Below are 24,729 nucleotides of genomic sequence, written 5' to 3' on the forward strand. Positions count from 1 at the left end.
CAAAAGTGACACAGCAGGTCTTGTGAATACAAGGCAGGGCATAAAACGCAACGGTAAACGGTAAACGTGCAAGGTGTTGCTTGCAGCGAGAGCCCCTTTTGTTTGTTTGAAATCTTCAGGTATAAGCAGCCGTCTATCTCTTGCGATGGACATAATTCACCATCATATCCACCATGCGATACTAGATGAGGTGGCATGCGGGCTCATCACGTCTTTGAAGGAGGGTAACGTAACTTTACGGTGCAGTACATTTACACATACACATACACGCACATACATGCATACATACACAGACACGCGTCGTGTTCATTAAAGCATATGCGGATTAATGACCGCCGGGAATAGTGGCAGCTGAATTTATTTTTCCTATCATCACAGAGCAACACGCGCTAACAAGAATCCAACACGCGCGCATTTGCCAAGGCTGTGGTTGGTAGTAGGTAGGTAAGGGGCACTTAGTGATGAGTACTTCAGGGTTATTGGGTAAAAATAACTGTGATTAGGAGCAAGCACACTTGCATTGTGTTTGGAGGAGGAGTCCGACCGACTTGCATAACACGTCTAACTGATATACAAGGGGTATGGATGTGCATGCAAGCAGCGTATGAAAATGCCTTCACGGCATATGGAGTGTATGTGGATGTAGTACCTGCCGGATTTTATACCCTCCAGGGGGGGTCACAAAGCACCAAACGAGGGGAGTGGGTTGAAACGGGTTGTGGTGGGACCGAACCAACCCCCGGTGTTGTGTAGTCGTTTCGATAGTTGAATATTGCTCGAGTGGCTCACAAACGATACTCTACACAACGCGTTGTACACAATCAAAAGAGGTCTCCAACGCGCATGGCGCCTTACCCTTTGAAACGGCACCGTCCTGCACACTGGCGCTTCTTTTGGTGAAGCGCCTAAACCCACGAAAACAGTACCCTTCAAGTCAACCAGCTCCTTAAGACCTTTGTCTTTAGCCCCCGAGCCTTCAGCATGTCTGGTGTAGGTCTATCCACACATCCGCGCGCGCGAGGTTGAACCCATCCTCCTCCTCCTCCTCCTCCTCTGCAGCGTCATTAGCTATAGCAGCATTCCTGTCGTTACCTTCCTGTCCACCATCCCCATCCGCTTTCCTGCCCAACAGTCCTAAGTCCGCAACGGCCGCTACCCCACCTGCCTTGCTATTACCAGCGTTATGAACGTCGGCCTTGGCATTGCCGCCGGCAGCCCTGTCAGTGTTGTCACCTCCGCCAGGCACCCTTGGCTCCTCACGTCCGCTGCCGTCACTGCCCTCCCGCCCATCCTCCTCTATAGCCAGCCAAGCCAGCGGCACTCCGTTCAACCCCCGGGGCAGTAGCTGCTTGGAGCTGCGCTTGCCGTGCAATGCAGCTACAGCCGCGGATGTGCCACCTCCCAGCGACGCGGACCAGTCAGGGTAACCTGCCGCCACCGCCGCCACCGCTGCTGGAGCTGCAGGCCCTGCTGCTGCACCGCCGGCGCCCGGCACTAGATGATCACCCTCCGCGCCTCGCTTCATCAGCGCCGAGGCTCTTGTATCCGCAACCCAAATGTCGCAACCTGAGCCGTCGAGGCTACACGACCCATCTCGGCGGCGGAAGCTGTGGCGGTGGCTGCTGCTCTCCGGCACCCAGTCCACTGCGGCGGCCGAGGTGGCGGCAGAGGTGCCGCCGCCACCAATGGTGCGTCTGCTATTGACGCGAGTTGTGGTTGCGAGAGTGTTGCTGCTGAGGCGCTCCAGAAAGGATGCAGGCGAGCGGGGACTCCTCATCGACATGAACGAGCCCAGCTTCGGCCGCGGTGACGATGGAGAGCCAGCGCCCATCACCAATGCTCCCCGACCTGCAGTCGTTATGATGGTGGAGGTGGAGGTGGACATGACGTCCGGCGCGCCGGCGCCGGCGCCACCCTGCAGGTTGATAGGGGCTGCTGAAGGCGAAGCCCACGTGGTGGTTTTAGTTAGCACCCGGGAGGACTTAAACCCGCGCAACCTATCGACCGATGTTACGGTAGGCACTGCAGAGCCCGTCGAGTCCCCCGTCGTGTGTTCTGTGATTGAGTTCGTAGCTGGTGGTACTCCGAGGATAAGCTGCGGTCGCTGCGGTGGCGCTAAGCTCAGCGGCCGGCCAGGCATCCGCACAGAAGCCGCCGGCGCCGCCACCCTCGGGGACACCGGAGGTTGGCGCAGCTTCACAGAGGCATGAGAACTGGCGACACCCGGTGTCGCTGGCGCGAACGGGCCGCCGCTGGCCTGACCGCCGCCGCTGCCGCCGCCGGGTTGACTCCAGGGAGCTCTCTCAAATGTGAGGGCCGTGATCAGCGGGACGCGGCTCGATCCGGCAGATGGGGATGAGCTTGTGTTGCTGCTCGTACTCGGGCTGGAGGAGGTGACGGCCACTGGCCGCTCTGCCGCCGGCAGTACATCTGGTCGTACAACCCCCGGCGGCGTCGCGTCCGCGGCACTGCCGGCGCCACCAATTCCTCCCCGACCTTCCTGGTCCGCGGCGGCAGTAGTTGTGGTGCCGTACTTGCTGGCATGACGGTTAAGGCCGTCCGCCGATAGCCGCCGCTTGCGGACGGGATCGACACTCAGAGCTGCCGCATCCAAGATGCTGCAGGACGCCACCACCAGGCCGCTGCTCTCCGATACCCGCTGGCCTGCCGTACCGGTGTCAGCAACCCCGCCGTCGACAGACTCCGCCAGCGGCGGAAGCAGCAGCTTCTGCGGCAGCTCGGCCTCCAAGGATGATCGTGCTGATCCTGAACCAACTGAACCAACTTGGCCAAGTCCTTCAGCAGCGGATGGGCCCAAAGCTCTGACGGTTGCCGCGCTAGGTACGGCACCCCGTGCGGCCTCCTGACGCTGCAGCGGAGGTCTGGAGCCAGATTGGGCACCTGCCGCCCTGTACGGCAGCTGCACCTGTACCTGCTGTAGCTGTGACATGGAAGGAGGCGCCGACTCGACGGCATTCGCACCCATGGTGGTGAATATGGAATCTCGAACACTGGCGTCGCCGCTGCCTGCTGCTGCGATGGCGGCGGGGCTGGGGGCGGCGGGGCTGGGGGCGGCGGGGCTGGGGGCGGGTAACCCCGGTTCACTGCTACAGCCAGGCGGTGCCGCATTCCGAATGGGCCCGGCGGCAGTGACGGTGATGGTGGCGGCAGTAGAACCGCTTGGGTCGGCAGTAGATGCAGCGGCGGTGTCAGTGCGCGGCGATGGCGCTACAGCCGTGGTGGTTACGAACGGGCTGGAAGTGGTGGTGGCATCGTTCACTGTTACAGCTTCAGTAGCGGAGGCCGCCGTCGCGGACCTGCTGTCTTTGAGTAGGCTGTGCTGCGGGCCCGGAGAAGCCAGGGCAACTGTCGCCTGCACGGCCGAGACCTGGGGCGTCAAGGCCGTTACCGCTGCCGTATCGCCGCTGTATAAACGGCTCAGATCGCATCGCGTAGTGACCAGTGATGGGTGTCGAACGAATATAAGCCGCCCAGGGCCGGGATCTACACGGCGGTAGCCATGCAATGGCTCGCCCCCGCTGTCGCTGCCGTCATTGATGACGTGACCGTCGTTGACGTCGTCATCCTCGTCATCGTTACTGCTCAGGTTGCTGCCGTACGCCGCCATGCAATCCTGAGCTCTCAGTGCAATCCATGTATCCGTACCGACCGGAACTGGTTCAACATTAATTGAAGAGACAGAAGGCGCACCGGCTGCCGCTGTTTCAGCTATTGCCATTCTGGGGACCATATCGTTCCCACCAATAAGCGATGACTGCCGTACAGCGGCTGTACCGCCGCCATGCGGCGTCCCTGGAGCTGGCGGGCCTACCGGGGACGGTCTTGTGCCGCCGGAGGGCTGAATGGCTGCACCACTGCTGCTGCTGCTGGCGGGGCGGCGTGGTGTTGCAGCGGCGGCGTCCACCACTGCGGCAGCTGCCCCCGTCGCGCCCCCCTTGACAGCGCCCAACCGCGGCGACTGCGCCAGACGGAGCTCACCCGTAGTGTCCGCCTCGCCGCCGACATCGGGCAGCTGGCTGACGGATAGCGAGGAGGCACGGACTGAGGGAAGGGCGCGAGATGATGAAAAGGAGCGCAGTCGGGGGCTCGTGCTGCCGATGGCAGGAGCACCAAAGAGGGGCGGCTGCGGCACCAGGCCGCCGCTGCTGCTGACACTGCCGCCAGCCCCACTGCTACTGCTGCAGCGTGGAGGGCAAACGAGCTGCTCCAAGTCCGTAAATCCCCCCAAATCGGGTGAGGTCACGAGCCGCTCCGTGCCGTATTTGTTGGCATTCAGATATGAGAAATGATTAGGATCGAGTTCTGCGGACCTGGAGACGGCGGACTTTGAGGACCTATGCAGAACGCGCGCTTCGACAACCGATGGGGTGACCGGGCGCGCTGCGCGCGGCGATGACGACGCTGCAGGAGGTGGTGACGCAGCTGAGTCGCTGTCCATTAAGCTAGTTACAGGCATTGATCAGTGGTTTAGGGCAGAGGCCTTGTTTTGACATGTGCAGGCAGTCGCCATTGCCATTTACCGCCGATAATTACGCAAAGGAGATGCCAGCGTCTCGCATTGATGGCTGTATACGGCGCCTCAGTGACACATCCCTAAAAGTCAAGGATGCATACAAGAGGGTTGCGGAGCACTCAGGCTGACGCAAACAGGCAAGTCACAGAACCCACCGAGTTACTATTAACCGTGGATGAATATCTGCTACTAACCGTCCTAGGTTATTTCCCGTGGCATCCTAATAGGATGACGCCGGTTGAGCATGCCGGCCTTACACCGAAAGCACGTACAGATTTGCGTGCGCGTCTCCCCTTAACCATAGCGAGGTAAACCTCTGAAGCCCTCACTATTCAGATAATCACTTATGGGCACCCTTTTCGTAAGCATAACCGTTGTTCACCTCACTCAGCCTCGCATTTCCTCCACGAAGAGCACATGTATAACAAAAGCTTAAGTGCTATAAATACGTATAAACACAATCCAGTAAACTCTTGGGACAACTGCCAGGGCGAAGCTAAGACAGCTGGATGGCCTATGGGATGCCAGTTACAGACCTCAGCGAAGAGTGGAGCTTTATCGAAACGCGAGAGTTAACACTGTAATTCAGCTACCTTACATGATGTCTAGTTGCAAGCTCACAAATCGACCTCGTCAGTTGGTACGGCCATGAGGAAGCCAGCCAGAGTTGACTTATCCCGCTGGCTTCCTTACAGATAATAACTACACAAAGCGTCATTTGGATGTCGGGGTAGTCTTAGGGAGCCAGGTCGACATTCGTGCACCTGCACCGTGACTGACTACGTATGGTTTCTGGAATCATCCTAGACGCACGGAATGTAAGTTGGATGTATTGGACATGAATATAGATAACGTTTAGTAACCTACCCGCTTTAAGTTTGATTCTTACATACCTAGTGCAAGGGCACGACGCGCCATCCGGCCTTGGCCTTGTGGCCATGTCTGTGCATAACAGGCAAAGATTCCGCTCATTTATATCTCGCAGATAAATTTCATACAGGTTTGGGGCTCAATGTGGCTTCATGTGCTAAAGCGAGCACTTTCGCCTCCGCCGCGTTCGCAATCCAGGCGCATTACCTTTTGCAAATTAGATTGCATGATGATGACGAATTACATATCCATTCCCATCGTTCAAGTCGTGGTTGCAGTTTCCTGACGCACTCTCGACTACGTCCATCGGCGCTATTCCGCGATTTCTCTTCCACGGCATAAGTTGGGGTACGGTGGAACGCATAATAATTCTTGCTTGAAGTATTTGTGGTTAAATGTTAAGGCGAGTGCCAGATTCTGTCAGTTGCAAAAGGCCAGACGTAGGCGGACCCATATGCGGTTTTGCGGATCAGTTATTGCCTTTTACGCAAACCTCAGCAAGTCAGTAAACAAAATATTTGAATGTAGGAGCAACAGACGGCATTACATGGACCCGGTGCAAGCAAGGCGGGCACGGTTATTGTAAGGGGCTACCACTTGGTATTCGACCCCCTTGGACTCAGAGGGCAAATCAATTACTGACAGCGGTCCCGAAAAGGCAGCCTGGAGTATCCCGCGGTCTAAAACTGGTGACGGCCCATCCAAAACGCGGCGCAAAGGTCCGCACTGTCCACGTCCTCAAGCGAATGTCCAAAGTGTCCATCGCTATCCCATCCTCCCTCCCTTTCCCCCCCCCATTCAGTTTGCACGGGGATTGGTGACGGGTTGCCCGCGGATCCAGGCCAGCATTCATCAAAATGTGAAATCGCCAGTTTCGCAGTCACCGATTGAACGTGTTGATACGGTGGTTGCCAAAAAATGGTCCAAGGTTTCCTAGGATGCCTTTACATCCAAATTGGATTGATGGATTGACATGTCCCTCATAGCTTCCAGTCGAACTGTCCCAGCAAGGGAAGGCAAGGCGAGGCGTGGCGCAGATGGCCTTTGCACACTACTGTCGCTCGGATGGCCAGGGACAGGAGCATCTGTCTAGCCTTATTATTGTCAGTAAGATCCGAGCGAAATGTGGTTCTAGGCGTTGTTGGCTCCTTCAGAATCCATGTGCACGTTGAACCGGGACCCCTGGGACAACGGATGCAAAGGGGAGCTCAATGAAACAAAAGTTAGGTCTTATCCTCGATCATGACATTGTTGATTGCACAGGCTGTAGCGACCGACAACACTGGTTCTCGAGTAATGTTCCTAAGGCACCCGTGCAAAAGCCTCATCAACGCCGATGCTTGGTAAAACATTTGGAATGTTTTATGACTGTACAGTTCTGTAGGTTTTTGCAGAACAAATGGGGTAGAGAAACTGGGCGTACGGCCGTCGTCCTGCAAATCAAGTAGTAACATCGATGAGTACAAAAGCTAGGAGGCTAAGGCACTATTCAAGTCATCATTTCTTGAAGTTGAATGTAAAATTTCGCTTAACAGGCCTAAACATATTCGCTTTATCGCGGCTTTATACGCAAGCGCAGGTGTGTCGAAGTCCCTTCGGCAGCTCTCCTACAAAATAAAACATTATTGGTTTGTTTTGACTTTAGCAATTATTACTTTGAAGGAAAAGGAGTAGGTTGCTGGAGCCAGCTCAGGATGGAGCGCACAACTCGCGTTGATAACTCGACAAATCCCAATTTCCGGCATATATACTCCTTTCACACGCGGCAGCAATGGCCACAACCTAGTTCGACTTATACTGTTTTCCATGGAGAACGCCCTGAGCTGCCTCCATACGTTCCGAAGTACACCATCACACCTGCAACCGCAGCCTTGGCTTCCCGGCATGGCTCGAGCCCTTACTCCTTTCGCGCGACAGCGGAGCGAGTCGGCTCTGCGCCTGATGGGCGTGCGACATATCGCTACAGTGGCCCTTCCGCAACGGGGTCGTTGAGCGGCACAGGAAAACCGCTCTGCAACACGCTTGGCTCCAGCGGGCTACCGCCGGTCGCATATAAGGTCAGTGCTGGGGTGGATATACCGGTGATAATGGCAGCACACAGTAGTGTCCCTGCCGTCCATACCTTTCCCGTCCGAGGTGCTTGCCCTTGCTGCCCGGCGCCGACCCGTCTGATGCGGTGCGCCTGGATCCTCGCCTTCCTTCCTTCCTGTCTCCCTCCTTCACCCGTCCTCCCTGCCACTCTCCCTCCACCAAACAGTCATACCTTACTGAGTACGTGGATGAGTACCGAGAACCTGTGGTGAGTGTGTTTAGGGAAGGCGAGGACTGGCAATGTCCCTTACTGGATTAACCTGTATTCCTGTCTCGCGAGCCCTCTCTATCATGTACTACTCTACTATCTGGCAGGGTTTTGAGACTGTGACGGCCAGAAGGGCACTAACTATGCGATTCAGATGGCCCTGCGCGATGTGATAAGTCACACCCCCATACCCATTCGCGCCCACATTCTGGGGACAGAAAGGTCCGACGCTCTATATTTTTGCGTGCAGCACTCACCGTGAAGTGCTCCTAAGGAGCGGAGGAACCGTCCGTCTGTCCGTCTGCCTGCCTGCCTGCCTGCCTGCCTGCCTGCGTCTGTGCACATTTCAACAAAAATAAAATATTGCAGACCGAGCAGCTAACTGCTATGGACACTTTAGATTATCCTCTTGTGCTTAAGGGTGTCCTTCATCAGTCCGGCAAAAATTCTTCGCAACGAATGATTTAATTTGGCACACCAGTTGCTAATTCTCCGGGAGATTCACGCCGGCTTGGACGCCCTATCTACCGCGCCATCAACCACACACCCTGAAGGCCCCTTCAGGTTTTAAGAGCTAGCAATGATTACTGAGGCTCTGGATGTTTGATTGTGCAATATCCCTTGAGCCTGTGTGTCCACTTATCGCATCCCTGGGTACCCGTCTTACCACCACCTAGCTTTACTCGGGACAACCCGCTGTCCGACCTCAGGCGCATTTGGATACTTTAAAAACTCTGACGCAAAAGTTCAACACCACGGGCGGGACGAACGTCACCAAACGTAGCACTCGCTCAGATGGACTGCCAAAGTACGAGAGCAGGTACGGATATTGATTGTCGTGCACATGCCAAAAAGACGTCGCGTGCACACAGCTTTTCGTTACATTAATCACTGCAAAAGTAAACAGAAGGCTGCACCCAGACGGTGTGGCGCTACCGCTGGCTAGCCTAACCCCCCTGCATCCGTTTCCGTCATTGGCAGGGTCATTGCCTTCTAAGCGATCGGCGACTGCCTCTACCCCGCTGGCGTACGGGATTAACGAATGGTCAGGGCCTTGAAGTAGGTGCCGCCCGTAGACTGAGCGAGGGAGAAGAGGCCGACACACGGCGGGGGAGGTGACTCAGACACGTGCACCGCAGCCGGCATCGTGGCATTTAACACCTTGTCGTCGAGTCAATGGATGCACGTTAGTTTCGGGACAAGCTACTGCTCTCTTGGTGCGCCACCAGCGCGGAATCCTGAAGTTGGTGTGGTGGTCCGGTCTTTGAGGTCCGGCCCATTTGCATGGTTAGTGCATGTTTAGTTCAGCTCATGCAGAACTTTCACGGCCATGGAACTTCTAGGGCTTCTAGGTAGTCTGGCATATGTGCGGGAATATGGCAACATTAGCCTTATTTGGCTATACTTGGCTATAGTCGAGGATTTGGACGAGCGCACCGCCGAGAGGGTTTCGAGCGGGATGCGGTTTGGGAGACCCAGCGGCATAGCGGAGTGGTTCCTCGAGGTATCCGTGCCGAAATGCGTTGCGTCTTTTCCCCTGTCACGTGACCCACCTTGGTTTGCCTGGGGAGTTTGTTAGTGGTGGAAAGCGGTGGCGCCAGGCAAAAATGTGGATCCTTGCGAATTTTGTGTGTGCTTTTGGGGGGCACTGCAAAGTGTTGCGATAAAGCAAGTTGGGAATCGTGAAGCCGTCCGTCCGCCTCGTGAAAGCTAAGTGCCTGTTCGTGCATGCCAAGGATGCGCTAGCGACATATGGATATAAAACTGTAGCTTTCTCCCGGATTGTCCAAACCTTAATTAATTGGTGCTATCGTGTCACGAGCACTTGTAGCTCCACTGCAAGCTGTGGCCGTTCAACAACAAACACTGTGTTGGGGAGGTCCACAAGGCGCATCAGGAACATGTTTAGTACTCATGAACTTATGCACTTCAGAGGGGCATCGTATTGGATTATGTACATTAACATATTTGTACTGTGTTTGCAAAAGCACGGTTTTTATGTCTGTAGTGTGGGTAGAGACAGCTACAGGGCCAAGTACCGCACATAGAAGTGTGCGCTTTCGGGGGTTGACATGTTTTTTTGTAGTTAGTTACGAGATCCTGATTCGTGAGCCCGTACAGGTCCGTATTTTTTATGTTATGTGTTAGGAGACGACATGCGGGTGCGCGAAACGGAGCCGCTGAATGGTATGATTTATGTTGTACGACGTGGATGTGGCGGTAAGGGGAAACCCGCTGCGCTGGAATCAGCAGCCATGAAGCGGTCACGAGCACTACTTGGCACTTGCTAGGGTTGTACGTCGAAAACCCATTTGAGGTATTCTGGGAGGTTTTCACTGACTGCCTGCGGGCAGATGTAACTTTCAGTCAGGGAAGTGCGCTGTGCGAGGAAGGGCTGTGCGGCCGATAAATTACTGTCATACTGCTGAAAACCTTCATGGTGATGGATGTTTCTGGGTCTTACGTGGACGCACTGCCGCGCAACTACCCGGCTCAGACGTGAAGCCTCCCTGAAGCGGTCCAACTGACTTTTCCATCAAGTACGTCTTCAGTAGCACCACCTACTGCTGAACATTCGTACATAAATATCCTTTAACTAAAGCGGCTCGGTACCTGATGCGCTAGCGGCTCGTCGCGCACCTGTACGGCAAGGGGCCGTGGACGGGATGCAGCAGACGCAGACTTGCGAGAATGCAGCAATCCAGCGAGGGCATGCAGGGCGGTGTGAAAGTAAAGTTGGGCTGGATCGGGGACATTCTGCACCATGTTGCACCCCAAGGTCTACAGTTGAAAGGTCCCACCTCTCCAATTGTTTTCTCTCTAGTCCTCAACTGCACAGTAGCGTAAGGAGATGCCAGCAGATTGTTAGCATCCGTCTTTACGTACCGTTCGAAAGCTGTGGAGTTCTAGGAGCATGCCACAGCTTGGCCTAACGACTAGAGGTGCGGGTGGCCTTGTATAACTTGGTAGTGTCGTTGGGCCGGGTATGCGGGAAACCACCGCAGAAAAGTTTCCGTAAACCCATATCTTCCTTTGTGCACTCGTCCCTAAAGCTCCCTCCCCTTCCATCCTTGTCTCCGTCCAACCTCGAACTAATTGAGGCCGCTTTCGTTAGCCGTATTTAGCTATGCTTCGCAGGTCCGAGTCAGCTTTCTTCCCAAACATGCAACCATTTAATAGGACATTATTCACATTGAAGTAATAAGCATTGCGCTAATATTCTTGGACGGCTCAAGTGGGTCCATCTCCAGGGGTGGCTACGTTTTTCGTTGCATCCCAACGAAACATAGTGCCGCTTCTGCATCCGTCTGTCCCCTTTCCCCCGTGTAGAGTGCGGTTTTACCTTTCCGGTACGTAATCAGTAGCTTTGTGCAGCTTTGTCGAGGCGTTAACACTGCAAGCCGCCTTAAACGGACGTTTCTCGTTACAGGCCAGCAAAAATGTCGTCCCAGCTTGTTTGGGAGGTTGTCAAGAAGCACAACAGCTTTATGCGCAAGGGCGTGAAGGGCCTGGTCTTCAGCGCTGAGCCGGGCAACCTGTACAACAAGCACAGCTACAAGTTCTCTGGTAAATTTGTTGCGCTGCAACACTAGTTTGCATAGCACTGCATGCTCATGGCTGTCCGGTGGCGGTGAATGAGAAGACTATTCTGGCGGCGACGGCGACCGACCGTGTGTGCATCGGGCGTTTTGATTTGGTGTCCCACTAGGTATCTCCAAAAATCACTGGCGATTGGAAGCATTTCATCTATGTCAGCTGCACGGCGTGGACCTGGCGCGTCCATGCAATCGAAGGGTTCTTCTAGTTTGCGTGTGTCGCCATTATCCGGTTTAGGGATCGTAATTCCAAGTTTGGGCGATCCGTTCCGTGTAGGCCTGGCGAACACCAAGGTTGTGGACATCCAGGCTGAGGGCGACAATGTTAAGTTCTCTGTTGGCCGCGTGAAGACGGCTCAACAGCCCAAGAAATCCAAGCACAGGTGAGAGCGGGACAGGAGTTGTGCAAAAAGGGGGGGTCCCGCAAAGCAACGCGAGGAGGGGGTTCATCGTTCAGGGGACTGTAGGTGACGTGAACTTGCGACCAGCGTGTCCTTCAGTCCCTCGGTCAGCTGGCCCTGTCTTGCGCTTAAGGGATTTCATACATCGCGTCACACCGGAGGTTTATGCTTGTGCGCAAGCTTCATCGCACGACGCCGGCACAAGCATCGCATCATTTAGACAGCGACGCCTATGTCAGGCTGATATAAGGAGTAACCTCGTGCCCTGAACCGAATTACTGCACATAGTATCTGGAGTGGTGTTAAAGCTACATAGTTATATTGTCCGCTCTGTTGTGTTTTCTTCCTGTCCTGCAGCGTGATTATTAAGAAGGACGGCCGCGCCGTGCTGAAGGCCGTTGGCAAGCAGGTGGCCTCCTACCGGCCAGACTTGAAGGTAAGCTTGTAGATCACTTTGGCGTGTCCGCTCTAAGAGGGGTGCACGCACATGGGGTCTGGGCAAGTACTGGATGCAGATTCAGCAGTTTTCAAATTCTCCAGTGTGGTGGCCAGCATCTGTTGATTGATATTGATATCTGGGTACCGTGGTATCGTGATCCGTGCACAGTGAGGAGAGAAGTAAGTCATGAGATGCGCTAGACGTCTGAACTGTACCTATAGATAGGCAGCTGGATTAAGGCTGTCGGGTGTGTATGTTGCATGGACGCCGCAAGTGCAAACAACAATTGCGGGTATGGTTGCATGCTTGCTTGTCAACTGCCTACACCATCCGTTTATTGTCCTAATACTACGACTATACATGCACTCCGTACAGGCTGCCGCTCAGGCGCGTGCTGCTGCGGTGCACAAGAGCATCCGCGTGCGGAAGGCGAAGAAGTAAGCACTGGTTGGAGAGCTGGATCGGCGATTATGCTTGTCGGCCTGGGGAGTTGCTGCAGCCGCGGGGCCTGTGACGATTCGACGTGGATACTTTGCTGATTTCTGCTGAAATGTAAACTGGTATTCAAGCGTCCAGTACGTCCAGCCGGTCACGTGGGTCGACATTTGACACACCAAATCCCTGAACGGAGAAACTGTTCTTGCACCGGCATGAAGCGGTCGGGAACGGCAGATACAAAAGCAGCAGACATAGCAAAGTAACGTCCCGCTTATCCAGCAACTAACCTGCAGTTTGACCTCTCGTGAACAATAGGTACTAATCGCTCAGCCAGACTCAGCCCCCACGTTGGCAACATCCACAAGTTCAGTTCTGTCACCATGGTGTCGCAGAGTGCGTTTCCGCTCCCACTAAGACGATGTCTCGCTATCGGTTCAAACCCAGTATTTGATTAAATGTGAAGTTTCATACGTTCAAATATGTACGCGCTTGCAACCCCTAGGGAAAACAGGATATAGGAACATACGAACTGCCAAATTGGCACTGACCCACAAGGCATATGCAAGACGATCATTTCGCTCCCCTTGATATGGGTACTGGCGTGTGGCATTCAGTCCTCAATGCAACCAAGTTGTCCCGTTATCCCGGTGCGCTTCACACAGTACGCTCTCATCGCGAAAAGCACGTCACCGTACTTACTACTAACATTGGGTAGTCCCCGCAAATGCGTCAAGTCTTAGGCAGCAACGATGCGTCAGACAACATTCCTTATGTGCCTCAGGCCCATATATATTTATGCACCAACTGGCGTCAACATCATATGCACCACAGGCCAAAGTACGCTGCACATTGGAGGCACCTTAATGAGTTGGCATCCCAGGTTAAGGCCCACTACCGCCTGAAAACTGCCTCCCTGTGACTACCCCAACGGCCCCCAAGCGTCCTGCGTCGCATTCGTCCGGGACCCCCCTGAGAGATTGAGCGCCCTCCCCACCTCTGAAACGGTCCCTCGCCCCTCCCCCTGCCGCCCCGGAACGGCCACAGCTGCAGCAGCCGCCGCCGCGTCTGCTGAGCCCCCACCGAAGCCCATGTCGTTTAGACTCAGCTCTGGTGTTAAACCCATAGAGCCCGCCGCAGCCATACCTGCATTGCCGCCACGACTCGACCCTGTTTCCCCCGGCGTTCTTGTACCCGGCCCCCCTGCTGCTTCTTGCCTCTCCTGTGCTGTACCGGCGCCGGTACTGGCGCCCGCGCTCGCGTCCTGTCCCGCTACCCCTCCACGGCCCGACGACAACAGAGGTTGTGGATATGGGTCAGCAGAGGTCCCGGCGTCAGGCTGATTCCCCGCCGCGGCGGCGGCAGTGGAGGTCACGGCATGGCCACTAAACGCAGATAACGACATCCGGGCCCGTGCAGACGTGGGCGTCCCCCCCCCGCCGGCGTCCGGCGAAGGCCCGATGGCCGCCTCAAGTGCCTCCGGCGCCAGCTTGGACAGCGCCGTACCGCGGACGATAAGGCCGTCCAAAACTGTGCCGCCCTCGCCCTCATCCGAGAATCCGCCGCCGCCCCCAGCTTGGCCGTCGCCGTTGCCAGTACTGGACGGCATCAGGGCAAGTATTGTGCAGGGACGAGACGGACGGATGACCCAACAAGTGAACCCATAAGACAAGCCCTTACCACAGAGCTCGCGATGGAGGCAGAAGATGCGTGTGGCCATACAGCCTACCCGGCCGGCCACCTGGTAACGTCTGAACGACCTCACAAATGGCGCCCTCTCCAAGAGGCTACAAAGGCCACATTCCACAGGCTATCCAGCCCACAGCCGCATAGCTCGCTAGCCTACTCGTCGTTGCGGCCTTCCAGCATTGCTTTGCCGAAGCAGCAACGCTGGCTCCTCTCCTATCTCTGAAATGTATGCACGCAGCCCCTTTCCCCTGGTCCCGGTATTCCGTTATCCCCCCATCCGGTCTCATCGTTCCTACTATATCGTACCTTGGCGACATCGACTGCCAGTCCAAACCGTCCATCGGTGCCAGGCCCCGCAGCGCCGTGTCGAGACCCATGGGTCCGCCCGGCGATTCGAGGCTCATGGCCAAGCCGCCCAGCCCCAACGATGCACCGCGATCCAGCGAACTCAATGAGCCCAGGATACCATGACCGCTGCTGCGCATGCTGAGGGGACCCCCATCAAGAGAGCCGAACAACGCATTTGTGCCGCCGTGCGACGGCGGCGAGGGCATTGCCAATAGGGCTGCAGAGCCGTCTAAGGACGTTCTGAAGGCCGAGGCACCGAGCATAGAGCCTAACCCGTCTTCAACGAGCGCGCCGCCGGTTCGGCGACCTAGGAGAAATGGACCGTGGCCGGCCCCGCTATCATTGCCGCCGCTGCCCGTATCACCCCCCTCCACTTCCATTGGCACTGCCAACGCGCCGGCTTCCCCAGGCCCGTTGGCGGCGGCACTGAGCTGCGGCCCGGCAGCTGCCGCAGTAGGCGAAATAGCCATCGGGCCGGGCGGGCTTGTGCTCGAGCCTGGAAATCTTTGATTGCCGTGCTGGGTGCCCGAGCTGACAGCTATCAGCGGCGAACCATGCGGCTGAGGGTACGGCGGGCGGGGCCCTATCCCCAAACGCCCGAGAGGTGGCCGGGGAGGAAGATTAACACCTAACTGTTGCTGCTGGGGGCTACTGAGCTGCTGCTGCTGCTGCTGTTGGTGGTGGTGCTGGGAGTGTTGCGCGTGCTGAAGACTGCTGTTGAAGGGCGAGGAGGGGTGCGGCTGAAGCTGTTGTTGCTGCTGCAAGTGTGGCCTTTGAGGTCCACTGCCGTTGGCCCCAACGTGCCCTAATGACTCTGATCCGGCGCCTGGGGGCGCTGCGGGCGCCGCAACGCCGGCAACTGGTGCGGAACTCAGAGGCGTGAGATTGGTGGGGATGATGGGATGCGTCTGGAGCTCAGGAACCATAATCGATAACGGCTTGAAACGCTTCGCACCACCTGCTTGCTGCTGCTGCGGCTGTTGCTGCTGTTGCCGCTGCTGCTGCAGGATTTGCTGCAACTGCTTTTGCTGCGCTGCAAGAGTTGACGACAGGGGCTGCAGCACGGTGGGCGTATTCTGTGGGAATGCGATTGGGGCGAAAGGGGTAGATCAAGTCACTAGGCGGGGCATCACGACCTACGGGACACGAAAGGGCATGCAGGAACCCCCAGAGACACGCCGCGACCAAACCAATTGTGCCAGACCCGCACATCCTGCCCAGCCGGCCCCCTTTTTCTCCGAGCTCTAAGGAAACCCATCTGCATGGCCGCAACCAACACATGCCAGGCTATCTCCCACGGCCAGCCAAGGCAGGAACAACGCGACTTTGCATTGCAGGGAGAAGCTGAACGAGGCAAATCGCAGGGTGGCAGACCGTCTGACGAGCGCAATGTTACATCTGGGAGCCACCATCCCAAGCCCTATTCCTTCCTCTCCCTAGAAGCAACAAGCTGGACAAACCGCGAGACCAGTGCCGCTGTGTCAGCCACAATGAATATATGGCTTTAGCTTCCGCACCCAACACACCTGGCGACCGCTGTTACCCGCCCGCTGACTCCGCGACTCGGTGATTTTGTCAAACTCGGCAGTGATTTCCTCAAACGCCTTGTCACTACGAGGACTCACCTGCGCAACAGTGGCGGGGGAAGAAGCAGGATTTTAGGTAGTGAGGAACAGGTAAAGGACAGGTGCAGGGAACAGCAATATGCCCTCAACATGGCCGGCCGATTCGTCAAACACCCCAAGGAATTGGCCGATTCATGAAAAAATGGGCCCAGGCAGGGAATACAACAATGCTGATGACGAAACGGTGAAGAGGAAGGTGCGTCAAGGTAAACGTATTTTGTGCAAGAGGCTTTGCCCTGTGCTGCTGAAGGCGTTTCTGGGTCAACACCGCCCGTCCCACGTCTGCACACATTTTCACACTATGACGTATGACCGTTAACAAGGTGCCACACCTACCGGGTAGTTCCGCTTATCCAGGAAGCCAGCAGCCTTAATGCCTTCCAACGGGATGGAGGGACCCCCCACGCGCCGCAGCGGGGCCCCCGGCCCAGACGGTACCAAGGACCCCATGCCATTGCTCATCATGCCGCCTTGCCCGACCGCAAGGTGCCCAATCTGCGCTCCAGGGAGCCCCGAACCCCCCATTTGCATCGGTCTCGGCACGCCGCTGGCACCCGCGGGCATATGGTCAGTGAGAACTCCGCCCGCTCCGAAGCCACTCGGGCTGTTCATGCGCTGCGTTGGGACCAGCATTTTGGAATGCAGAAAGTAGCGGACGGCAGCGAGGGTGCGGGGCCAAAAGCCGCATAAATTGTCTTAATCGCACATGTAGATAGATGAATGCAACTTGTTAGCATTGTTGTTGAAAGGACTGGCTCCACAGTGTGAGCAGCTGTGCTGTATTGCACCCGCGACAGATAATATTTAACATAGCCTAGAGTCCTTAATGCGCACAGCTGCGTGGGTGTGAGGCATCACCTCCCCAAGGACCGTAGTAAGCTACAAGCTACAGGCGGCGCCGCAGCAAGCTGTGGCCAAGAGGAGAGGTTGTGCGCACTCAACAAGGCTAGGGATGTGCCCTGCCCCGCGGGTCTACCCCTTCCAGAAACGACGCCTAGGGAAAGGGGGGGCGAAACACGATAAGCTCTGGTAAAACCGTGCCCCGATGCATCCCGGCTGAAAGGCCCACGCGACTCTCACCATACGCTTCAGCACGCCCGGGGGAACCTCGCGACTGTCTATGCGACGCCCTCCGCCCGCCAGGATGATGCTGTCCACCGCCGCCATGTTGGCTGCGGCAGCGGCAAGAGACGTCGATGCGCCGCCGTCGTCCTCCTCTCCATCCTCGTCCGGCGAAAGCTCGTAGTAGTGCCGCAGGAGCTGCAACAGCAAAAAATAGGCGAGTATATGTATGCTGCGCGAATGTGGAATCTTCGCGACTCCTTGTCTGCTACGAGCCACAGTTCCCGAAGCGGCGCACACGGGACAGGAGTCTTTAAATTGCAACATCTAGGTGAAGTCGGGTTTGGTACATTTGGATTGCAGACGCTTGGAGCAGCAGGGCCCCCGGCCGACCAACAGAGGGAGGCAAGCCCCCCTTTTGACACATTCCGCCGTTTGACGCTGGGTGCGTGGTAATGGCCAAGTTGTCTCTGATCCCTGTAACGAGGATCGCACACCTGCTTCTTCGCTAGATATCCTCTCCAAATGCTTGTCCGCCATGGTACCAACTCCCAAGAGCTGTCGCCTCGTAGGCGTGCCCCTTAATCCTAAATCCCTCCCTGTTGAGAAGTTCCGGTCCCACGTCGCCCCCTAGTGGTCCCCTCCGTGCCAGGGCAGTAGACCAACCTCGCCATTTTTTCGGCGCTCATGTGGCTCCGCCACCGCTGCTGCGTAACGTTCCAGTAACTCGTCCATATTGATGGATGAGTACTGGTAGAGTCGTTGGCCACCTCCCCCGGGGCCAGATTCCCCCCGACCAAAAATGATGAGGCCAACTTCGCAGTCGCATAGCACCGACAGCTCCATGGCCTTTTTGACCAGGCCCTGCTTGCGCCTGGCGAATATGTCCTGTGCAAATGCGTCCGAAACACAGAAGAGGTGGGAAGGGGCCTGATTAGAGTGGCAAGCCTGGCACTGGTACAATGTTCCTGGGCGTGAGCGCTGGGTCCGGGGGCCACGTGTGACGAGAGTACGGTCGGCCCGCATAACAACGCCGCCAGGACAGTGGGGTGCAAGGTGAAATTATAAGTAGCGGTGATAAACTGGGTCACGACCGTGAAACGCCTGCTGATGGAGGCAGGTGAAGGGACAGGCTGCGTTCCAGCTAACAAAGTACCTCGCCGCTCTAAGTTGCATGCAATAAACACACCTGACGGAGTCTGTCATCTGTTATGCGCTGAAGCTGGACCTTACTCCGCGTCACTGTGGGTGGCAGAGATGAAAAGGACAAACTTATCGAGGCTTTAAGCAGACCTTAACAAACATGGAGTACAAGAATGCATAAAGCTTCCAAGTTGTAGTCACAAGCATCATTTGTTGGTCAGAGTAGTGCTAGGTGTTCACGTCCAGTCAAGGAAAAGCAGCATTACAAGCAAATGCATGGGTGGTTTCAGATCTCACATTCATCCATTTCTGGCTGGTTTTTAACATCGATATGTTCCCGTGCCCCGGCGGGTAGTTCCGTTGCCACAGCTTCGCGTGCGTAGGGGTCTAGGCAAACACGTGCTACAGGATGTCATAGAATCTCGCTAATTCATTCTGTAAGGTTGCAAAAACTTGGGCTCTCGGGGGTTGACCCGACCGTACGGGATTGTCGTGACATGGGAACGATTTGCTGAAGGGGACGATATGTAATAAATGCCACCGCAACTATAAATAGCGCTTCGTGTTCCACACACCTGAAGCTCTTACGGTATATCGCGTCTCGTTTCGACACTTACCAGGGGAGCGGCGGTCTTCACGGTAGGAAATTCTTTTATTCCATTCTCCTATGTTATGTTTGGAAAAGCCACGTACCGGTGTACTCTAAGGAAAGGTCAAGTGAGGTGATTCGCTGTTTTCCTCTTACCCCTTTCCTCATCGGCACATGTACCGCAGGCCCAGGCTCGACACCATGACCCCCGCTGATGTTGATCGGCTTTTGCGCCCATTAACCATCAAGGATCTGAGGCTTCTATGTCGCGGGAGGGCCTTGAATCCTGCAGGTATGTATGCAGGTTCGTTGTCCCGCGCTGGCGCTCAAAACACTGCAGCGGATGCTGTGGCTCATAGCTGTGGTTTACGTTTGTACAGCATGATCATCATTTGCGCTTTGTTTACACGAACTTGTATCAAGCATGTTTTCGCATGCGACCGCCGTTGCCCTTTCAGGCGGCAAAGAACAACTGGAAGATCGCCTTAAGCAACACATGCTGTCTACTGGCAACTTCTCTACTCAAGTCCCTGGAGAAGGACCCGAGCAGCCGACGCCCCCGGGTTACGCTGTTGCACCACAAGGTTATCAGCAATACACAACCGGTGCGCTCCTCGGACAACGTTAGCAGCTCGGCCTGTTTGATTTTGCTTTCAGTCCCTGATACACTACGGTGATGCTTAATTTCCATGTTGTAGTCGTCCGGCACGAGCTGCCGTGACTGCATTTACCGTTGAACTGTGACGTAATTATTTCCCCCTGCTTCGAAGTGCGTAGGAGATATCTCGACACCCTCCCCGCGCAACCCATGCTGTAGGTGTCAACAACAACAACTATTCGCGCCCTGGTGGCCAGCAGAACGTGGGAAACTTCATCACGGATCGGCCCTCGAGCCACGTGACGGCGCCGCCTGGCGGCCACAGCTCCGTGCAGCTTGGGGGTTACACAGAGCCGCAGCCTGCAGGCCATTACCAGCAGCCACCCCCGATGCTGCAAGCCCCGTACGCCTCGTCTATGCAGGTCAGTCCTAAACCTGTTGTCGTTTGGCGTTGCTTACTTTCGCATGCGCAAAGCAGCAGTGTTGGGGCAATGGTACGTCCCATCAGACCTTATCCAAGCTGCCTGATTTGACACCAGAGGAAGACGGCTCAAACCCAATGCTGTTCGTACACTGTCCTCGGCCAAATGCCAACTGATTTAAGCATCCCTATCCGTGATGTGGGTCGTGCAGAATGCAAACGCTTATGGCGCCACATCAGGTGATGTCCGCGGTGGAAGCCTTGCCAACAATTATTCGCGCCCCGGCGGCCAACAGAATGTTGGCAACTTCATCACGGACCGGCCGTCAAGCAGGTGAGCGGAAGGCGCCTGCTTATGTCTCAATCACAGAATCCTACTAAAGCCTTAGTATCAATTGTTATGTGAATTCATGCCTTGTAGGGTCTTGGCACCACCTGGCGGCACATCACAGGCAAGTCCAAGGGTCAATATGAGGTTGCGTTGGGGTATCCGTTCTGTTCTAGACTCCGCGATAGCACAACGTAAAAATACGCAAATGCTGGCTGATTGGCCGAGTGGATAGTGTTTTTTCGTGCAGCCTCACATGACACGATTAACATTAAGTAGGACCAGTGTAAGCTTAGATTTAGACAGTCAGACAGTCGGATTCCCTTTAGCTGTATTAGCTCTTGGACTAACCGTTTGTCGCAAGACATAGTGCTATCACGGCCTTCACGTTTTCAAGGCACAACACCCGATAATGCCAAATCGAGAAAGCAGCTGTGTTTGTTCTGTTTCCTTGCAGATCTCATTTGGCGACTACGGCGCGCAGCCTCCGCCATCGCATAATGTTGGTCATGGTGCGCCGTACAGTGGCCCTGCGCCACCGTATGGGGTGTCAGCACCCCAGCAGCATGGCTACGGTCATGGAAGCCCCGTCGTGGTGGGGCCCGACGGTCGTCCCGTGACGGCCGGTGAGTGAAAGAGACGGCATTTTTATCTCTTATCTGGATATAACACCTGGTCAAGTGATGTCTGTGACACTGGGCCTAGGTTGGCGTGCCATGTTACCCACTTTGCTTCAACTGTACAAAGTAGGCATCCAACGACTAGGCTTTCTGCATCCTCTATCTTCCTAAGTTGCCACGTGTTCTGGAACGCCGAGAGAACAGGTGCCAAGTCGGCAGAGGCCGCTCAGGGTCGTCTCTCCAACAACTACTCACGCCCGGGCGGCCAGCAGAACGTTGGCAACTTTATCACGGACCGCCCCTCCAGCAAGTAAGGGCTTCAGGGTTTTAGGGATGCTCATTGTAGCCTTTGTTCCAAGATTTGGCTGATGTATGTGCATGGTCTTTGCAGCTCTGCATTGGGCTTTCAGGAATTAATGCTTATTGCAAATGGAAGAAAGGCAGCATATGTGTCCTACCTGCTGCTGGAAGTTCTGAGACGTTTTGAGATCTGAGCGCAATCCTTAGGAGGGCTGCATGTTTCGATTTGCCAATGTTATTCCTTGGACGCAGGGTGCTGGCCCCGCCTGGCGGCAGGTCTCAGATCTCCTTCGGCTAATCACACACTGGCGGTGTTGGACGCGTCGATGTCAGTATCTCACAATGCGCAGGCTGCAGGAAGAAAACGCGGAAGCATTGAAGCAAGACACCTTAACACGCTGAATGACGGGATGGCGTCAGTTGCTACGCTGCGTACTACTCGGTTGCTGCGTGCGGGGGGAGTGTGCAGGAGAGTCTATTGCTTGTCTATGTGCTTGCTTTGCCGTCCTTTTGCTTTGGTTTTGTGGTATATAGACGTCGTGCATGTTCAATGTTGTGTACCTTGTTGGCGTGCGCAAACTTGCAGGCGTTAAGCCTAAACCCCCTAGGCCTCTTTCGTTCGGATACAAGTCCACGTTGCTTAAGCTCATGTGATAAGCAGGCACTTAGTGCAGCGAATCAACCAACGTGCAAATTACAAACTCGTTCTGATTGTAGTTGGATATTTGCTTCCGATTATGCACCGCGGCTTGGGTCATGTGGTTTGCAGGACTGTATGCGAGAGTCAAATGTTCATAGGATGTCCGGTCTGTTGGTAAAGCTGGTCTGTATGAGGAGTCGCATTTGTTGTTGTGGATCTGTCGTCTGGTATGATAGCACAGTTATTGCAAGCCTTGTGAAGCACAAGTACACTGGCGGCGGACCCGAAAGCCTTCGGATGCAAACCAAACGATGAGGGGTCGTTTAGTGAGAGATTACTATTGGGGCATGAGTAAGCATATGGACTGCAGAGAAAGCGCGCCATACCAGCTGTGTTGATGGCAACAAACTGGAATGCCCACTAAGAAACTTGAGTATGTATCTTCTGCCACGACACATTAAACCCGGCCGATTTCCCTGCAAAGCCGGAAGAAATAACCAGACGAAAGGCAGTTGTCGTTGTGTATAGTCGGCCACAGTATTGGCGTACATCTTGCGGCTTTTGTGCTAACCGTGCTTTCTAGTTAGATAGTGGTTTCTGGTAGCACAACGCCAGTTTGCATGCCGGCCACAAGGGCATCAGCTACAAGCAATGTGATCATACTTACACGTGTGTGTGTTATACACCTTGAGTTGCGTACCCTTGTAAGGTGTAGCGGCCCCATACGAGGCAGCGGCCCATGGGCAAGCTCGTAGGTTGCCGAGAATAGCCAAACGTTACAAAACACACAAATCCTGCCACAAAATTTCACCCGAGAATTATGCCGCATTAATCTACCTCTTTGGGACTGTTGTATGACACATATGCATTGTATCCTACCCAGCGACTCCTGGGACCTTCAACAAGCCGTAGCAAAACGTTACTGTGATAGTCGTCAAGACCTCCATGGGTTGGCAGGGAGGACTCATACAGGTATATAAACTGCCGTGCAGTCCTAAAAAGAGTACACGGTTCGATGCACCAAGCACATCCCATTATCGTTCCCTCGATTGCCTCTGTATACCTGTTCTTACGTGCTATATGTACGCGGCAAGCGAGAGAACCGATATATCGTCGCTTAGATGTGCGACGAAGCGTAGCGATTGGAGCCTCTAAGGCTGGTTCGGTGCGACCGTCGTACGAGCTGGATCGCAATGGCAATCCCTTCAAAATGTCCCGCTCCCCTCCCCCATTCCTCCCTCGACTTTCAGGTTCCTAACACGGCGGCGTTCTAGAGGGTTGGCCTGAGAGCTTTCGACGGCTTCGGCTTTCCTATTTTCCGAGGTGGCTCTAGGCTCTGAGTTGGGCTCTCGTGTTGTCTTTAAGGGCTGCCTTGTCGTGGGGCTGTCTTTTGTCATCGGGGGCAACTTGACCTTGTGTTTTTTCCTTCTTGTCTCCCCCGTAGATAGGTGTTGCCGCGCAGCCAGCGCGTGGCTGCTTGGCTGTTTGCCGCCTCCTGCAACGTAACGGCCATTGGCAGCTGTTGGTTTCCGTCTTCTCCTCGGCATGGCAAGAAATCACTCAGACACTAGCTCCACAACACCTAAGATCCAAGTCATGGGATACTGGAGCACAATGCTAAACATACTGAGAAGGGACAAACAAAAGGTACGGATCAAGAACGCTAGCAAACATCTGAAGACTCGTCCGCCCTGCCTTCGTACCTCTGCGCACTCCAGTGCGCCGTTGGCTCCCCAACCGCTTGACACGTACATGAACTTGGATGGAGGTACGACAGAGCACGGATTGCAGCCTCTGATTATTTGTCGCGTCGGGTGGAGGACCGTAATCGACCGTCGTCTATTATTTCAATCGCTTTGTAGGTTGTGCCGTAGTTTATATGTGTGTCGCATACCCGGCCTGCAGTCCCGTTTTGCCCCGAGGAGAACGCAAGAAAAACAATAAAGCTTCCCCCTCCCTTTTGGGTAATCAAACTAAAGACACTTTCTTAGACAATACCATCCCACGCTCCAAATACGTCACGTGGAACTAAATCTGGCAGTAATGGGTGCCGCTGCTTTTGTTAATCGTGTGGCCGCTCACGCCGCGGGCCTACTACTCCCTGGGACGCCCTTCCCCTCCTGACTTGGGCACACGATGAGCCGGTTCCGGACAGATTTAAAGCAGAGCACTTATTTGTACAGGCAGACCAACAAACTCGACGCTAGATTGAGAAGCCTTTCTGCCATCAACGCAGCCCGCGCGCTCTGCGTCCTTCACCGATCATCTTCGACATGCCTCGCCTGCACTGGTCCGGGCTGGAATGTGATCGAGAGATCACAAACGCTAATTAACACCGTTAAAGTACCAAAACCCATCCTACGCGTCGCTCTGATGTGTTTCAAAGCTGTCTAATGCAGGCAAAAAAAACATGTGCAACAATATTTATGATGCAGGCATCGCGACTGCAAAAAATTCGCCCACGTTTTGCAACAAAACAACCGGCTCTTCTACAAGCGGCGATTACAACGGACCAACGCAAAATCCACTACCTACCAGGCAGACGAACGACAACCCACTCTTTTTTCGAGGGATTTTCAGGTTTTTGTACCAAGACCTAGTCAAGTTCACGTAGCCCCTATCGCCCCTAGATGAGGATAGCGGTGAAGGACAAATGTTCAAGAGTTAATACTTCTCAAGGCAGCATACACGGCTACCCCTTATATTGCTACAAATGGCGCCCTACCTGTATGCCCACAACGCGACAAAGCCACAAGTTCCAGAGCATACGACCGGCAAGGTAGGAATGGCAT

General features: G+C 55.1%; 5 protein-coding genes across 5 annotated transcripts; 3 read left to right on the top strand and 2 right to left on the bottom strand.

The window, feature by feature from the left end:
• Positions 1 to 389: 389 nt before the first annotated feature.
• On the bottom strand, positions 390 to 5,474 carry VOLCADRAFT_99215 (uncharacterized protein; the record flags this gene model as incomplete). The annotated part of the gene is made up of 3 exons (XM_002958001.1): positions 390 to 424; positions 1,162 to 4,401; positions 5,402 to 5,474. The coding sequence occupies 3 exons, from the start codon at positions 5,472 to 5,474 to the stop codon at positions 390 to 392; spliced, it is 3,348 nt and encodes a 1,115-aa protein (XP_002958047.1).
• Positions 5,475 to 5,858: 384 nt separating this feature from the next.
• Positions 5,859 to 10,076, top strand: VOLCADRAFT_107926 (uncharacterized protein; the record flags this gene model as incomplete). The annotated part of the gene is made up of 6 exons (XM_002957976.1): positions 5,859 to 5,905; positions 6,940 to 6,983; positions 7,274 to 7,461; positions 7,662 to 7,703; positions 8,414 to 8,523; positions 8,685 to 10,076. 6 exons carry the CDS (start codon positions 5,859 to 5,861, stop codon positions 8,698 to 8,700), a joined length of 447 nt encoding a protein of 148 aa, XP_002958022.1. The 3' UTR covers positions 8,701 to 10,076.
• Positions 10,077 to 11,026: 950 nt separating this feature from the next.
• On the top strand, positions 11,027 to 12,714 carry rpl28 (component of cytosolic 80S ribosome and 60S large subunit). Its single transcript, XM_002957977.1, has 5 exons — positions 11,027 to 11,053; positions 11,134 to 11,270; positions 11,577 to 11,682; positions 12,058 to 12,136; positions 12,515 to 12,714. Exons 2-5 carry the CDS (start codon positions 11,144 to 11,146, stop codon positions 12,578 to 12,580), a joined length of 378 nt encoding a protein of 125 aa, XP_002958023.1. The 5' UTR covers positions 11,027 to 11,053; positions 11,134 to 11,143; the 3' UTR covers positions 12,581 to 12,714.
• Positions 12,715 to 13,807: 1,093 nt separating this feature from the next.
• On the bottom strand, positions 13,808 to 18,504 carry VOLCADRAFT_119820 (MADS box protein; the record flags this gene model as incomplete). Its single annotated transcript, XM_002958002.1, has 8 exons — positions 13,808 to 14,172; positions 14,570 to 15,687; positions 16,138 to 16,236; positions 16,573 to 16,851; positions 17,317 to 17,496; positions 17,965 to 18,186; positions 18,297 to 18,402; positions 18,488 to 18,504. Coding segments are annotated over 8 exons (2,386 nt in total), but the record flags the coding sequence as incomplete, so codon positions are not given.
• Positions 18,505 to 19,011: 507 nt separating this feature from the next.
• VOLCADRAFT_121666 (uncharacterized protein) lies at positions 19,012 to 21,260 on the top strand. Its single transcript, XM_002957978.1, has 7 exons — positions 19,012 to 19,080; positions 19,216 to 19,322; positions 19,489 to 19,635; positions 19,848 to 20,050; positions 20,262 to 20,383; positions 20,471 to 20,501; positions 20,835 to 21,260. Exons 2-7 carry the CDS (start codon positions 19,232 to 19,234, stop codon positions 21,009 to 21,011), a joined length of 771 nt encoding a protein of 256 aa, XP_002958024.1. The 5' UTR covers positions 19,012 to 19,080; positions 19,216 to 19,231; the 3' UTR covers positions 21,012 to 21,260.
• Positions 21,261 to 24,729: the final 3,469 nt, after the last annotated feature.

This window comes from Volvox carteri (genome assembly GCF_000143455.1).
Source record: "Volvox carteri f. nagariensis unplaced genomic scaffold VOLCAscaffold_84, whole genome shotgun sequence".
Lineage (NCBI taxonomy): Eukaryota > Viridiplantae > Chlorophyta > Chlorophyceae > Chlamydomonadales > Volvocaceae > Volvox > Volvox carteri.

Bases quoted from the DNA above. Each gene is read 5' to 3' on its own strand.
- VOLCADRAFT_121666 (XM_002957978.1), top strand. From the start codon at position 19,232: ATGACCCCCGCTGATGTTGATCGGCTTTTGCGCCCATTAACCATCAAG. The intron at 19,636-19,847 runs GTGCGCTCCTCG...CCCATGCTGTAG, and splicing joins TTATCAGCAATACACAACCG to GTGTCAACAACAACAACTAT. The intron at 20,502-20,834 runs GCAAGTCCAAGG...GTTTCCTTGCAG, and splicing joins CACCTGGCGGCACATCACAG to ATCTCATTTGGCGACTACGG.
- rpl28 (XM_002957977.1), top strand. From the start codon at position 11,144: ATGTCGTCCCAGCTTGTTTGGGAGGTTGTCAAGAAGCACAACAGCTTT. The intron at 11,271-11,576 runs GTAAATTTGTTG...CGTTCCGTGTAG, and splicing joins GCACAGCTACAAGTTCTCTG to GCCTGGCGAACACCAAGGTT. The intron at 12,137-12,514 runs GTAAGCTTGTAG...CACTCCGTACAG, and splicing joins CCTACCGGCCAGACTTGAAG to GCTGCCGCTCAGGCGCGTGC.